At 39.0% G+C, this 16,011-nt stretch overlaps 1 protein-coding gene across 5 annotated transcripts in view; it reads left to right on the top strand.

Moving 5' to 3' along the window:
* The window catches only part of KLF12 (KLF transcription factor 12), a 452,101-nt gene extending 439,635 nt beyond the window's left edge, over positions 1 to 12,466 (top strand). For 4 of the 5 annotated variants that reach the window (XM_079903469.1, XM_079903470.1, XM_079903471.1 and 1 more), the window contains one exon: positions 828 to 7,794. In XM_079903469.1, the coding sequence (XP_079759595.1) occupies positions 828 to 1,009 (182 nt within the window). In that variant the 3' untranslated portion in view covers positions 1,010 to 7,794. Of the gene's footprint in view, positions 1 to 827; positions 7,795 to 12,429 lie in introns of those variants that run through there. The other variant, XM_079903472.1, reaches the window with a different exon arrangement.
* The last annotated feature ends 3,545 nt before the right edge of the window (positions 12,467 to 16,011 follow it).

The following is a 16,011-nucleotide window of genomic DNA, read 5'->3' as shown; positions in this document are numbered from 1 at the left end:
TGTCCCGTTCCCCCAGGGAGCTCTTTTGGACAATGGATAGCATATCTTTTCCCAGCAAAGCCTTTGCATATTTTACTGTCCTTACGAGTTGACTGAGGGATCTGGTCAAATTACATACTTCTTCAGACTGTTTTTTACTGTGGGTTTCAACACTAGGACCAACTTGATGATTCCTTAGGGCTTGCCCTAATTCTTAAGTCACTGAAGAAGATATTGAAACTTGCACTATTAAGGTATCTAGGATTCTTTCCCAGTAGACAAACAAACAGTAGATGTTTATAAATAATAAGTACTTAATACCTAATTTCTGGGGGTGGTAGAGTGCTTACCTTTTAAATGAAATTTTGTGGGACTGATAAAAGGACATTGTACCCTAAAATAGCCTTTAAACATCTAAGTGATACACTGTTTGGAGGAATATTGCAACAAAACATATAAATCACTACCCTTTATAATTCTTTGTGAGTTTTAGCCCTGGAGTCAGTCAACCTAGGTGGAGCTCCCTAACACGCCTTTCCGGTCTACCATGGTGATTATATCCAGTAGCAATCAGTCTATGCCTTTTGATATTTTGACTGCAAAGTAACTTACCCATAACTGAGGATGCAAGTGTTAACTAACCTGCCCAGTGTCACAGCAAGAGAGACGAAATTGAACCGCCACCTGTCTGACCCAACACCAGCTGGTGGGGTGATTAGGTTTCCCAACCAAAGGATTACCAAATGGAAAATCCATTGAGAACAGTCATTTCCCCAAATATCACGTTGGGATGGTTTTTCTGGAGAAATGATGGAGCACCAAAGTGTGTGTCCCTTTGTTTCTTCCAGGAGAGAAACCCTACAAGTGTACCTGGGAAGGCTGCACCTGGAAATTCGCTCGTTCGGATGAACTGACGAGGCATTACCGCAAACACACGGGAGTGAAGCCATTCAAGTGCGCAGACTGTGATCGCAGCTTTTCCCGGTCAGATCACTTGGCACTGCACCGCCGGAGGCATATGCTGGTGTGAGGAAGGCTACCTGTCCAGCTGAGTGTAAGAGCTGGATCTCTTAGCGGCACCCAATTCAGCAGGGCTGAATCCCCTTCACAGTGTTAACACAAAAGGGCATCACCATCCCACGATGTCTGAAAGCAGAGCAGGAAAAAGAAGTAGTAACACTTCTCCTTTCGGTCTGAAGGTAACCCCCATCATGACTACACGAGAAACAACTTCATGCTGGCCTGGGAGATCGGTGACACAAATGCTGAAGAGACAGGCATTGTTTTCCGTGCTGTGTCCTCTGCCATTTCAAGATGTTTGTAGTTTGTACATTTTCTGAGCTGTCAGACGTTTTGTTATTGATACTTTAAAGGTCATCTACCACAAATTGATGGCTAGAGCAAGACCTTGTAAATTTGAATTATTCTCCCATCATCCCACCCCTGAACCCGTTTTTACAAAAGTTTGAGTTACTGTCTAAGTAAGATAGAACCCACTTCCAATCTGTTACCAGCAAGCAGCCTGAAAGTAGAAAAGAAGAAGCTGTTGGAGAGGTTCCATTACCTGAAAAGAAAGGAGCGCTCAGGCAGCCCTTTGCAATAGTGATGGCAGCCACTAGATATCACCCGCAACTTGTCATTATGCCATCCATGCCCTGGAGAAAACCAACATTGATTCTTTCATTTGTTTGTTGTTGATCGTTTTTGTTTTGTTCTGCTTCTGTTTTGTTCATCTGTTCGAGCAGAGGGGCAGCGACATTTCAGTTGGAGTCTAGTCCTGGTGTCTGCCCTGGCATGGACGGGCACAGAGCTGTTCTGTAGTTGAATAGGAAGAGCCTGTCTAAAAAAACTACTGCCCCACTTCAAATTGCAGTGTTCTGTCACCTAGGCATCATCTCTTCCTGCCCCTAGTATTTGATTACAAGGAATCGGGGGGAGGGGGGAAACTTTCTTAGACACACTGGCACCAAGGTAAGAGGTGGGGCTGACCAGGCAGTCAGTGAACATGAAAAAATCAGACAAAGCAGAGATGGAAATAATGCGCCTCTTGAGGAGAAAAGCAATAATGAATAAAAGGACTTGCCTACAATAACTTCACTGAGGACTCATGTTACCAATTTTCATACTTACTAAAGGGATTGTAAAAAACACCCCAGCATTTTAGAGGTCTTGGTTACATTTGCAGCACTGAGGTAATCTTTCTGCTGTTTGTTGTCCTCCTTGGTTGAGTACCACAATTAAAGATTATGCTCCCCCTTTTCTTGTTTGAAAACAGTTATTTGGTGACTAGAAAGGCCACGGAGGCATAGCAGGGAATTAACTCTTGGGTGAATGGGTCCGTTCTTGGAACCAAGTCAGTGGGAAAGGAATGCTCCCCAAGGAAAGCCTGACACGGTGCTAGTTTCCTCCCTTGGAGAGCCAAGGATAAGTGACTCTCCAATAGGTTCTTCTCTACAGATTTCATTTTCTAAACTGTATTAGCACCCAGTGGTTCTGCAATGGCATCTGCAGGGATATGGAACCCACTCATCCTGTGCTGAGGGTGAGAGGAAATTATAGTCCCGTCAGCCCCCAAAAATTATGAGCCTTTTTTGCAACTAGCAAAGTCTATAGTAAACAAAGCAATACATCACCAATGAGCATTCTTTCAGAAAAATTATCATATTTTTTCCCCACTAAAAGCTGGGTTTTTTCAGCTTTCTGTGGCTAAGGGGCTTGGTGAGGTTTTTTTTGTCATTGTTGTTGTTGTTGTTGTTGTTGTTATTAAGATTTTTTTTTATAGCTTAGGTATAAGAAGTTGCCAGCATAGACCTTTGCAATATATTTTGATTACAAACACTTGATTTGGAGAATTGCACAAATCAACCTCACAATATTACTAGCTCATTTTTAAAGGTGTGAACATTCTGAAATAATTTCTGGTTCTAGAATTATCCTTTTTAGGATTATCTTCTAATTCAGATAATCTTATTTTGGTGAAGCAAAAACTATAAACATTGAAAAAGGATGATTTGTGTTGGATGGCATTAAAAGGAATTTTTTTTTTTTAATGTTCAAGCAACAGCATAATGATTTTCAGGTCAAATTCTATCTTCAAAAATATGTGCTCTACATTTCCTGCCAGGTCTGAAAAATTCATTGGCAGTTTCCCTCCAACAAGGGCTGCAATTCTATGGATAAATAGCTTCTTTAGCTACAACAGTGTACTACCCACCAAGCACTGGGTTTTTGTGGGGTTTTTTACCAACTGGAAAGTTTTTTATCTGTACTGTATGCAACTCCTACTTCTCATTGCCTGTGACTATTTTGAATAGAAAGGCCAGTGTTGGTTACTGGTCAGTGGCAAAGAACACAGAGCATGACGAACACAGAGCATGGTGAACACAGCTGTGAAGCCCTCTATGCTAGTCCTGGAACCAAGTTGGCAGATAGTAGGTGAATCACTGAGGTGAAGGGCAGACTTGATTTAACTCTGCCTGCTCTCGTAAGAAGGGCCAATCCTGTTCTCTGCTGAGAGACCATGAGAGCATTACAGGTAGAAATGGTTTTTAGAATTCATAGAACTGACAGGCAGTGGGAGCCTCCTGAGTGACAGCTCGATTTAAATTTAGCACAGAACGAAATGAGCTGCTCCTCTGTAATAACATAGGAAAAATTCAGGGACGTGAGCTTGTCTGCTCACCCCCTGAAAGTGGCAACCCAACTGAGACAGTAATTTTACTGATAGAACCTGTCAGCATTATGCCATTTCCCCCCTTTGATGTATTGATACTTCTAAGGAGGGATCCAAGCACAAATAGTGAATGAGTTGCTGATCTAGTCGCAGGACTGAAATTTACCTGGGGCTTGTCTTGGGACACAACAAATCCTCCTTGGTGAATTTTCTACAAGTGTTTCCCTGTGGAAAAGAAGGTGGTTTGGGAGAGACGGAATTACATTTTTAAGTAAGAATATCTTCAGGCATAGAAAAGCCTACTCTATTTTATCTTATGTCCATTCTAGACTCTTTTTAAAAGCACAGTAGATGATTAACAACAGAAAAGGAGTAGAATCCAAAGGACTTCTCAGTTGTTCTCTAACGAGAAGCATTCTTTGGTTTCAAATTTGAAGCTATTCAGTTTGCAGCTGGGCGTATGTGCATGTCTGGGAACTTAGACACAGGTAGCTGCAATGGCTTGAGAAGCTACAGTTGACCTGTCTCTTTGCATTTTAGAGATTGATTTCAAGGAAGTTAAGGTTATTTGAAAAGTTAAGAGGTACAGACTTTGAGGTTTCAATAGATTCCCTCCTTGTATCCTGATCTTAGGTTGTTTGGGAAAAGATTCACACTTCCCCATCCACTTCCAGCCCCATCCCATCAATCGTGTGTGGACTTTGAGAAGCCTGCTTGATAACTTGTCTTAAGTTCTATTAAGGCATTTAGACTGAAATTGCTAATGGCTTTACCATAAGATTTATACTGTTGCCTGGCATTACTTTTACAAAACACTATAGGACATTTATTTTCAAAGGCAGTTGAATAACAATAACATAAACCACATTTTTTTTAAAAAAAAGAGCACTTTTTATTCACTTTAAAGTTTAAGTGGAAAATAGGAAGAGGAATGTCATGGGGGAAAAACTTGCAAAATGCTACAGTGTTTACAAATGCCAGTTCTAGATGATTGAAAAGGCCCTTCTCATAATGGTTGAAATTTGGAATAGCTTATACAAAGATTGTGTTCATTTTTATACAGTTGTTTTAACTTCAAATTGCTGTTTGTGTTTTAAACATAAATACAATTCTGCACTTTGAAATCAGTTCATTAGAATGATAACCTGTATATGGATAAAGATGCAGTATTCCTTATTCTGTACTTTATTATACTTATCAAAGCTGCAATTGAATAAATCTGGTGAGGTGAGGCCTTCAAATGTATTAATACGCCTTTGTTACATTGTTACAACTGCTTAGAAATGTAGCCATGATGTTGTTATAAAGGTGTCTTAACATTTACAGTAAGGATTGACAGAATTTAAGCAGTGTTAAGAATACCAGCATTCATTATACGTTGAGTTACAATCTTTGTGTAAAGGATTGAACGTGAGATAACTCTTACGAATCACGATAGGCCCAGGAAGCCTTAATACACCTAGTCCATAATCCAATCTTAGATTTTGCTCCTTACTAATTAATGCCTATAAATTTAGGAGGTAAATGTATTCTGCAACTTCACTGATCAGGTCTCTGCCTTCCACTTTTCTGAGGTAGTGCATCTCATGAAAAAATCTTTCAACTTGATTTGGTTTTGTTTAGAAAAGGGGTTTGGTAAGCCATGTGTCTTCCATATCGCATTTCTCCTTATCTCCACACTGCCTTCCACGTAACCTGTACAGGCCCCCCGACAGATGCACACCTGTGTACACACCTGTATATGCAGCAGCCAGGGGGCTAATAAATATCAACAGAGAACTTTTTTAAAAGAATGAATTTGTAATAATCCATGCTGTCTAGAAATGTAAGTTATTTACCTTACTAGGGAATCAGCTTATAATGCTATATATGACTTTGCCTGCATTTTATAGTTAAGAAGTGTACATAAAAGTTTAAAATGCTATATTTTCACAGTTTCATTATAGAATAATGTCTGTTTAGCAACCCATGTCCATTGGTACTTTAAATATGCTAAATACTGTGCAACTGCAATAGAAATTCAGATTTGCGTAAGAAAATGAAACAGGAGGATACTGCATCTTAAAGAAATAGAGTGAAGATATTTTACTGTATTCGTGACATGTGTGATAGTGGAAAAAGTATTTTCAAACTCACAAATTTTACAGAGGTTGTAAATAGTTTGATGAAGTATGTTGGGAAAAAGAGCTTCTAGTTTTCATCACAATAAAAAAAAGAAACTTGTTCAGATATGCCTTGTGTATCTTACACACGATTAGTGATGTTGCCATGGGGACTCTGTTCTGCTTTGTCAGAGCACAGCCCTTGTGCTTCCTGACAAAATGGAGTGGCCACTTGTCTCAATTTAGCCAGGATGGTTTAGAACGCAGTGAAGTCATTTTAAGTTGCAGCCAACTGATTCCAAACTCAAAATGTCTTTGCCTGAAAAGAGAAAAACAGCTGCAAAGGATTTTACTTGTGCTAAAATAGAAGCATCTAGCAATTATTCTCTTTTCTCAGTGACTTTCCTCCTCCATGAAGTAGTTCTCTATCAAAAGAAACAAACACCCTCTACAGGTGTTTATTCCTGTTGAATCCCAGAGGGAATACTTGTAGCAGTAGCTACCTGTTGACAAGATGAGTGCCATGGATATGGCCACATGTGAAATGAATCTGTGCTGGCAATAGGAATAAGCTAATGCCAATTTTCAGAAATGAATTAAAAGCTGAAAGTGCCTGTCAATAAACATTACGACCAATGAGATATTCCTGTACTTTTACACAGCAATAATTCTTCATCAGACTGGGTTTTTCCTCCACCTTTGCGAAACACATGCACACAGAGTAAATATATGCACACAGTAAATTGAATCTGTTCGTATACCCCCTCAAAAATTATTTGGTGTGTTTTAAATATACCTAATCTTGTTTATGTTAGCATTTCTTAATTTAATCTTTCTTAACTACAGAATGTAAGAATGCAAATCTGAAATTTATGATTATCTCCAATATATACTCTGGCACACGGCATTTATAATTTTGAGAGGAAAACTTCACTGTGATTTGCCCCAATCTTATGAAGCACTTGTGTGTGGCTCAAAAAGTTTTGCTTGGTTAAGAAAAGCCAGTTTATTTAGAACAAAACACTAGAGATATTTGTTTGCTTTCCTTTATTTTATTTACTGATATCAACTGCAAAAATCCGTCTTTACATTTCTTCATATCCTTTTCCCCTAATATTTCCTGTTATCATCTAAGAACCATTTTGGAGTGAATACTGACACAATCATTTCTCCCCCAAAAGCCTACAAAGGTATGACTGACATTTAGTAGGCCTAGTCTTTGACTAAGCTTTACAGTTAGTCCTGGAAATGACCAGATTTACATTCAGAACTTCACAATATTTTCCTATCATTATTTCACTGCTAAAAGTGGAGTCATGAATAGAAATATATGAGGAGATGATATGAATAGACAAGCGCCCTGGAAATTCACCAGCCTTACCATCTCAGAGCACAAATCCACCCAAACAAGCTATCAGTAAAATCATATTCTTTCAGAGCCAAACATTTGGTAAGAGCAATTTTAAAAGTATAATTGTGATTAAACACTCAGGCTTTAGACAGTGAAGACCTCCACGATGGACAGTGTTCTCCAGAACCAGATCATAGGCCTAGAAAACCATCTCCCGTTTCCTCCTCTGCATTTCAGAATAAAAGGGAAAGAAGGAAATATGCCAGGATAGGGTATAAAATAACCATTTAAGTGTCAAAGGAAAGCTGCTGGGTTCCATAATCTCACTGACGGCAAGTCTTCTGACTGGGCTGTTTTCTGCAAGTTGTCTGAAAGAACTAAAAGAACTTGAAAGGTCAAAAGTTCAGCAAACCATGAAAATAATAGCTGTTCTTTAGTAAACCCTTACTACGTGCCAAGCACTATACTAGGCAATATTTAGACATATTACCTCTGATCTGTACAACAGCACCAGATTTTATGGGTGGCTGAGTTGTCCACAAACAGAAATAGCGACAGAGTGGGAATGTGACATTACCTCTCTCTGGCTCAGAAGCCTGTATTCTTCCCAGTGCACCACAGCACGTGTGTTCCCAGAAGCCACGTTTCCATATCTAACTCTTAAGTAGTTTTTTTTGTTTTTTTTTTTTTTTTTTGCGGTACGCGGGCCTCTCACCGCTGCGGCCCCTCCCGCCTCGGAGCACAGGCCCCCGGACGCGCAGGCTCAGCGGCCATGGCTCACGGGCCCAGCCGCTCCACGGCATGTGGGATCTTCCCAGACCGGGGCACGAACCCGCGTCCCCTGCATCGGCAGGCAGACTCTCAACCACTGCGCCACCAGGGAAGCCACTTAAGTAGTTTTATTATGAATGTGTATCATCTATTTTCCGAATAAGATATAGGGACATGATACAGCATGTGACTTAACCGTGGTACATAATATTTGAAATCAGTCTTCTCCTGGAAAGTCACACATGGAGGATTATTATAAACAAACAGCACCAGCCAGCTGTCTCCCTGAGCTTGTCACTTGCCTCTTAAAATGTTTGGCCTGGAGATCCAAAATCATTAAAACTCTTCCCACTTTGTAGCATTTTCGACAGAGCAGGTTTTCTCGATTCTGCATATTTCTTTGTAGGTTTACTAGAAGGCTTTCCACCTGTATAGACCTTCTAGAGTATGTTTAAGTTACATTTGAAATGTTCACCTCCATGGGAGCTAGTCGTTAATAACAGAGCCCACTCTTGGCGGTGGTGAATGGGGAGACCATCTTGAACATTCAGATGATCAAGAAGAGAGAACGGACAATTCCTTTTCAGATTTCTCACCTAACAGGACCACCTTGGAATGTTTTCAGTAGCCTTATAAGTAATTTGTTTTTAGTATTGTTGTTAGGTTAATTGAATTTTATGTAGGAAGCTGTCCAACCTCAGAGAAATGACCCCGACCCCCCTTTTCTATGTAGAACAAGGTCTCTGACAGTATTGATTTATGGAAGTACTAATGGACTTTTAGAAAACATTAAGAGAATGTCATTTCTCATGGTATTTCTTTTTCTGAAAATGAATCTCCTGAATTATGATCGTTTTCCATGTTACTTGGCTGAGGGAAGAGATAAAACCTGTATAAGCAAATTCCCTTCCATGCTGACAGCAAGTGTTCCGTGTGCACACAACCCACTGCGGAAAGGGGCTTTCTCCTCAGTGAACTGGGTTTCACAAGCAATAATTTCTCAACAACAAAACCACAACTTTAAGTGAGTTGAAAAGAGGTGAATAGTGAAAATAGTCACATCGGTACTTTTTCTTTCTGGATTACTTCTCTAGAAATTTTAAATGTTTGAGGCAACAGTCTGCCCTTTGTGCAAAGCAAGAACCAATGAATGGACTCCTTGTGTGAATTATTATATCTTGCTTTTTCCAAGTAAGGGTGAAGAGGAGGGTAGAATTTGGGTCAAATTCTAGTCAAAATGCTCAAGTAATCAAAAAGTAGGGTATTTTAGGGATATACCAACATCTTCCCTTTCTGCTAATTTCATACTCCTAAGCTATAGCATAAAACATTATAGGAAATGCTTTTGTCCTACTTGTGTTTGCCCTGCTAGTTTTTCCATAACAGAATTTTGTAATTACATCCAGACTACAGGATATATTTCGTCCCTCAGACTTGATTACATTGGATGGGTATTGTTGAACTGGGGCACTGGTGCCTATATTCAAGGCTCTTTCCTATCAACTTGTCTGTCCACACTTTGTTGTGTTTGAAACTTCATTTTAAATAATTACCATCACCGCCCCCGACCCATGGAATGGTGGCTGTGCTGTTTTGTTCATGTCTGTGTGGGACACATTGCATCACGTGGCAAACCAACTCCCCATGGATGTGAGATAACTACTTACAAAACCAGCTTGAAAACATCGTCTTCTGTATTATGTCATCCTGTATCATAATGCAATTATGTGTATCATAACATGCTCATTTTAAAAAAAAAAGAGAGAGAAACCAGCAAATTCATGTTTGTCCATAGAAGAATGTACTCAGAACTTTGTGTTGTGAAACGATGAGAACAGACCACGTTTAAGATACCCACCTGCCACTTAAAATGACTTAGTTATAATTAGTAGTAGTCTAGACGTTGCTCTTGGTGTGTGGGATTCAATTCAAACGTCATCTTCTTTTGAATAAATCTCTTGGTGGTATTTGAGAAAACACATGAGAATAAAGAAAAATATCATCTTTGACCAAATCAAGCAGGCATCTTTTTCCTTTTCCTTGACACTTAGCTCATTATACATGGTGATTGGATTACAAGAGCTGTGTAAAAATACAAAAAACATCCTTTCGTTTACAAAACAGTTATTCTAGGCTTGAAGCCTCTGAACAGCAAATTGAATAGATGTGCTGCGTCTGATTCACTTTACAGGTGTAATTTTACAAAAGGCTCCTGGGTCTCTGACCCCAGAGAGTTAGAATGCCCAGAGGAGGTCCTCCGAATTAAAGGATAAACCCGCCGCCCCCCCCCCCAATAATGCTGGCAAGCAAATGTGTTAATTTCTTAAGTCTTCATTTAGTTTTCTGTTCAGAGTTTTAATTGCAAATGAATTTATTTCTCCAGCTTATCTAAAGATCTAATTTCCCAATAGTTTCCTCTGCATTTATATACTCTGTAGTGTTTAGGCAACCCCTGTTATAAGTTTATTAATATTATGTAAGTGTTGTTCTTGTATTTATGTATAGTGTATGTATTGTAAATATGCTCAGAGCTTTTTTCCTTTTACTGTAAAATGGTGATTTTTTTTTTTTTTTTTTTTTTTTTTTTTTTTGCCCTATGATAACGTAAAGGGAGACCCTCCTAATGAGATTCTCTCAGAGGATGATTATTCCAGTCTATTCTCAGAGATGTAAATGAACAAGTGTTATCGTTTTTAATGGTGTCTCAGACATATTCTGTTGGTGCATTGCTTTTCTGTATTCAACTTTCCTATGAATTGAGCTGTGAACCGAAATAGAGTTTAAACCTTTAACTGTATGCATTTGTATAATTATCTGAATGAAGGCATGAAGGTTAAATAAAGCATTTTGTATGGAACGAAACTCCCTAATTATTACTAAGGCTGATCCAGACACTTTGGAAATCATAGTTATTAACCATTCTAATTAAACCTTTGTTATGAAAAGTTTTACCATTTGTGTATAGTAATTTAAAACACAGAACAAGATAGCCTCTACACTAAAAAATGGACAGGGTTTTATTTCATAACACCCAGGACCTAAAGAGGGATTCCTAACAATATTTTAATGAATGTAAAACTAAAAAGTGGTCCAGAAATATGAGATATTTTTCAGAGCCTAAAATTAAATCTCTATAATTGAATGAATTATAATATTTTTCAGACTTTGTGGATCATTTAAGTGTAGAATGATCCATTTAACACATGCCAACGCTAGTTTATTTCTGTAAACTTTTTAAGAAAACAATTATAAGGGTTTTGAAAATAAGACCATTAATGAATAGACTATCTTTTAAATAACTGCTAAAAAAGCACTTGAAAAATCTAAGTACAGTAAGTCCCCTACATACGAACAAGTTCCGTTCCAAGAGCATGTAAGTAAATCTAATTTGTTCTTGAGTCCAACAAAATTAGCCTAGGTTCCCAACTAACACAATCAGCTATATAGTACTGTACTGTAATAGATTTATAATATTTTTCACACAAATAATACCAAACACAAAAAATAAAACATTTTTAATCTTACAGTACAGTACCCTGAAAAATACAGTAGTACCAGCTATATCACCTCTGCTTTTACCCATGCTTCCAGATATCCTGGGTTTGGAATAAAGATACTGTACTACTGTACTTTATTCAGTACTGTACAATAAAGTACACAAAAGCACAACCACTTGTAGAGAATGCACACACGTGACAACGTACGCCAGACACGGTGATTCGACATGCGAATGCATGTTCGCATCTTTGAAAGTTCACAACTTAAAGGTTCATATGTAGGGGACTTACTGTATCCTCCTATTAGTGTCCTTCAATTGGAGACCTACTAGAAGAATCCATTCAACAATGAGAATGGTAGTAAATGCTACTAACAATTATATAAGAAGATGATAATTAAAACAATATTTGAGTACTTCCTAGATGCCAGGCAGTGTTCTAAGTATTATATTTGCTCCCTTTATTCATTACAACCATCCTGAGTTAGGTTCTGTTATTATCCTAATTTTACAGAGGTAAAAGTAAGGTAATGAGTTCAGGCAACTTTCCCAGTCAGTCTGGTTCCAGGATTGGTGTCTTAGGCTACTGAAGGGTTACGAGTTAAGGGGATGGAGAAAGGATGGAAGGTGGAGAGCAGGGGGTCCAGGTGATAGAGAGAATAAGTAGTGATGAATATCACAGAAATGTTCGACAAATACCTTTGATTATGTATGTACAAATAAATAAAAATAAATCCAATAAATGCTATTCTTCATACTTGGCAAACCGTAGTGTAGTTTAATAACTCATAAAAATCAGAGATTGAAATTGATTTTGGCTCACTTTATTGCTGACTCAAATCCATTTGTAAATGAACTTTGAGTTCTGTGAAATCACTGGGTTCCACTCAGAGACGCTGTGCAAGGAGAGCCATGAGGGCTGCATGTCACTCTCCACTCCATCCAGGCCGCTCCTTCCATGTAGGTTGGAAGGCTCAGTGCACTGTATATTTGACTTTCCCAAGCCTGGTTGCTTTGAGCATCTGAAGGGGTCCTAAGAGAATGATTCCTCTCCCAGGGCGAGCTTCCTTGGCACTTTCATGGTGATCACAACACCAACTCTACAGAAGAAATCACTCACTAAATGATGATAAGATTCTTTGACAATTGAGGCAACAAACTGTAAGTACATTTTTTTACTAAACTATTTATGAATATTTTAATCGTGCCATTTTAGAAATAATCCAGTCAGGCAAAAGCCAATAAATTAGGATAGTCTCTGTTGTTTAACACTCTGGTGAAGCATGGTAGTAACTTGTAAGGCTGAACCTAATTCATTCACTTACTTCATTTTTGGATGTGACTTTGTAACAAAGTGGGAACTTGGACATCAGATGTACATGTCTTTGGCCTGATTTCCTGAGCGTTCTCTTTAGGCCACACAAGCAGCTAAGCCAGCTCTACAGCTTTGTTCTTGTTTGTTTTCCAGTCTGCCTTGGGAAACTTGGTCATAAGCATAGACCAATGAAGCAAATCTCATGGAATAGATCACCCGATACTATTCTACGTTCAAGGTAATTTATTTGTCAGTGTTTCTTCTCCCAAGTGATTCCTGGATACTTCAACAGTAGGTGGAATTATATGGGTGCTGGATTATTCTGAAACTTCCTCAGTTCTTACATTTACTCTGGGTGTTTTGCCATAGCTGAGATTTCTAATCTGAACATTGATGGTTTCACTGTTTCTGTTTCTCTCCACGTTAATGACTACAAAGCAACAGCATGAAAGAGTTAAAAGTATAGAAATAGCAATGTGATTAAGATGAGAATACCTTGGAGCTTTATCAAAAAACAAAACTATTTCAGTGCTAGAACAAAATTATACTCCCTAAAAAACTGTTTCAGTCCCAAAAGGCCACTGATGGTTTTCATACCATGTAGTACATTGTCTTCCCACCAAAGTTGCATGATTTCCTTCAACACAATGAGTTCCCTGTGCTTTGTCCAAGTGCTGCCTGGATTTAATATATTTCTCTCCCAGTAGTGTAATAAGTATAATTTACGTCACTTCCTGTTTAGTGTAAGTTCACCAATGAACACCTACACAGCCCATACACTTGAATAATTGTCTATTTCTAAAATAAAATACATTTTCCTTCCACAGGAACAACTTTTACATGATCTTTCCCTTTTATAGTTTCACTGTGGTAAATTCATGTGTGTGTGTGTGTGTGTGTGTGTGTGTGTGTGTGTGTGTGTAACTCAGTTTTATGAGGCCATGATAATATCAACATCAGACTTAAGCTGGTATGCTAAAAACAGGTTCACTCAGGGAATACTCCAGAATTGCTTAAAAATATATATAGCCATCATGATGCCCCCTTTTATTAGAGCTACAGTTTACATGCATATATTGTAATCTATTACCTTGGAGAGGATTGCAGGGCACTGTAAGTCTGTGCCATGAGCTACTGTGATGTCCAGATCCTTAGAGCTTTCAGACTGTACCAAAGGCTCAGGTCATTTCAAACATCTCAAGGGCAGCCTTGCTGTGCCCCAGACTCCTCTGAGCCCTGGTCTCTTCTTGACCAGAGACCAGTTCATGAGGTAGATGTGGTCATGAAGGTTTAGCATAATTGATCATCCTCAGGGCCCTTAAAGCTTACATTAGTACGGACTGTACATTCCATTGCTGAACCCTACCTCACCTTTCATGGCTAACTTGGAGCCACTACTTTGTAATATGTTCAGCATGAATCCACACAGTCACTTGGACATTGATGTTGATTCTTTTGTTATATATATATATATATATATATATATATATAAAAAACAATATTTTGTAACTTAAGTGAGAACTTAAATTATATTTGCTATATCTAAACCATAGGAGAATGGTTAGGAGATTTCATACAGTTTATTTATTCAGCCACCCATAACAAGTCAATGTTATTATGGTTACTAGTAAAAAGTTTTATATGCATAAAATAAAGCACACATTTGAGTTATTACTCCGTGTAGGTATTATACTAATCGATATGGGATAGAAAAATTGTACCTCAGACATGATCCCTGACTCAACCTATTGGAGTAGATAAATACACAGTTTCTATAGTATAAAATATAAATGGATAAGCACAACCAGAACTGGCTAAGGTGTTGTGAAGGGTTAAATGTAGAGAGAATAACTTCTGTAACACAGGTAATCAGCAGGGCTTCCATGTCCCCTGAGATTTCTCTTGCGTGCAGTTGCTCAGATCCCTAATTCCACGCCCAGTGAAAGACCAAAGCCCTCCCCAGGATTTCCGTGAACTTTGAGGGCATGTGCAGCCCCGGGGGTACAGGAGGCAAGGCTGCTCGCATCATCACAATCACCTCATTCTCTTGGTTTATGGATCATTTCAAGGTCTAAAGTGTGCTGTCTCTGTTTTCTGACCTGTCAGCTTCTTCTTTGATTTACTACACACATGCACGTGTGCACGCACACACACACACACATGTAAATTATACATTCATTTGTTTGCACACTGAAGTTTTGTGATCCATTAGTGGCAAAGAAATCCATTTACTGGGTCAAGATGAAAATTTTCAAAAATTAAATAAAGAGTAGAATGGGATGGTATAGGACAGGATGGAATGGAGTGTAATGGAATGCAAGAAGAGGGAAGAGAAGAAAGAGCAGAGGCGATGAAGCGTAGCTTTTGTTTCAGTTATGTACACAAGAGCATGCATGTGACAAGGCACAATGTAAAAAATACAGTTTGAAAGCCTCTAGTTGACTGATCTCTCTCTTTCTCCTGCCCATCTCTCATGGCAAATCCAGTTGCGCTAATTTCTCACACTGAGCAATTTATCCATTGTGGTGGTTAATTTTATGTGTCAACTTGGCTGGACCATGGTGCCTAGATATTTGGTCAAACATCATTGAGGATGTTTCTGTGAGGTGTTTTTTGGATGAGATTACCAGTTAACTAAGTGGACTTTGAGTAAAGCAGATTAACCTCCATAATGTGGATGGGCCTCTTTCAATCAGCTAAAGGCCTTAATAAAACAAAGACTGTCCCTAAGAAAGAAGGAATTCTGACAGCAAACGCATTTACACTCGAACTGCAACTTTTCCCTGACTCTCTAACTTGCCAGCCCACCCCATCAGATTTTGGATTCACCAAACTTCTACAATCCTTTCATCAGTGTCTTTTCTGACTACAGGTCTTTTACCTCCTTGGTTAGATTTATTCCTAGGCATTTTACTCTTTCTGATGCAACTGTAAATGGGGTTGTTTTCTTAATTTCTCTTTCCGGTAGTTCACTGTTGGTGTATTATTTATTTATATATTTTTGGCTGTGTTGGGTCTTTGTTTCTGTGCGAGGGCTTTCTCTAGTGTGGCAAGTGGGGGCCACTCTTCATCGCGGTGCGCGGGCCTCTCACTATCGCGGCCTCTCTTGTTGCGGAGCACAGGCTCCAGATGCGCAGGCTCAGTAGTTGTGGCTCACGGACCTAATTGCTCTGCGGCATGTGGCATCCTCCCAGACCAGGGCTCGAACCCGTGTCCCCTGCATTTGCAGGCAGATTCTCAACCACTGCGCCACCAGGGAAGCCCCACTGTTGGTGTATACAAGCACAACAGATTCCTGTATATTAATTTTGTATCCTGCAACTT

Source organism: Stenella coeruleoalba (genome assembly GCF_951394435.1).
Source record: "Stenella coeruleoalba genome assembly, chromosome: 18".
NCBI classification, from domain to species: domain Eukaryota; kingdom Metazoa; phylum Chordata; class Mammalia; order Artiodactyla; family Delphinidae; genus Stenella; species Stenella coeruleoalba.
This window is presented reverse-complemented; position numbering and strand designations above follow the sequence as displayed.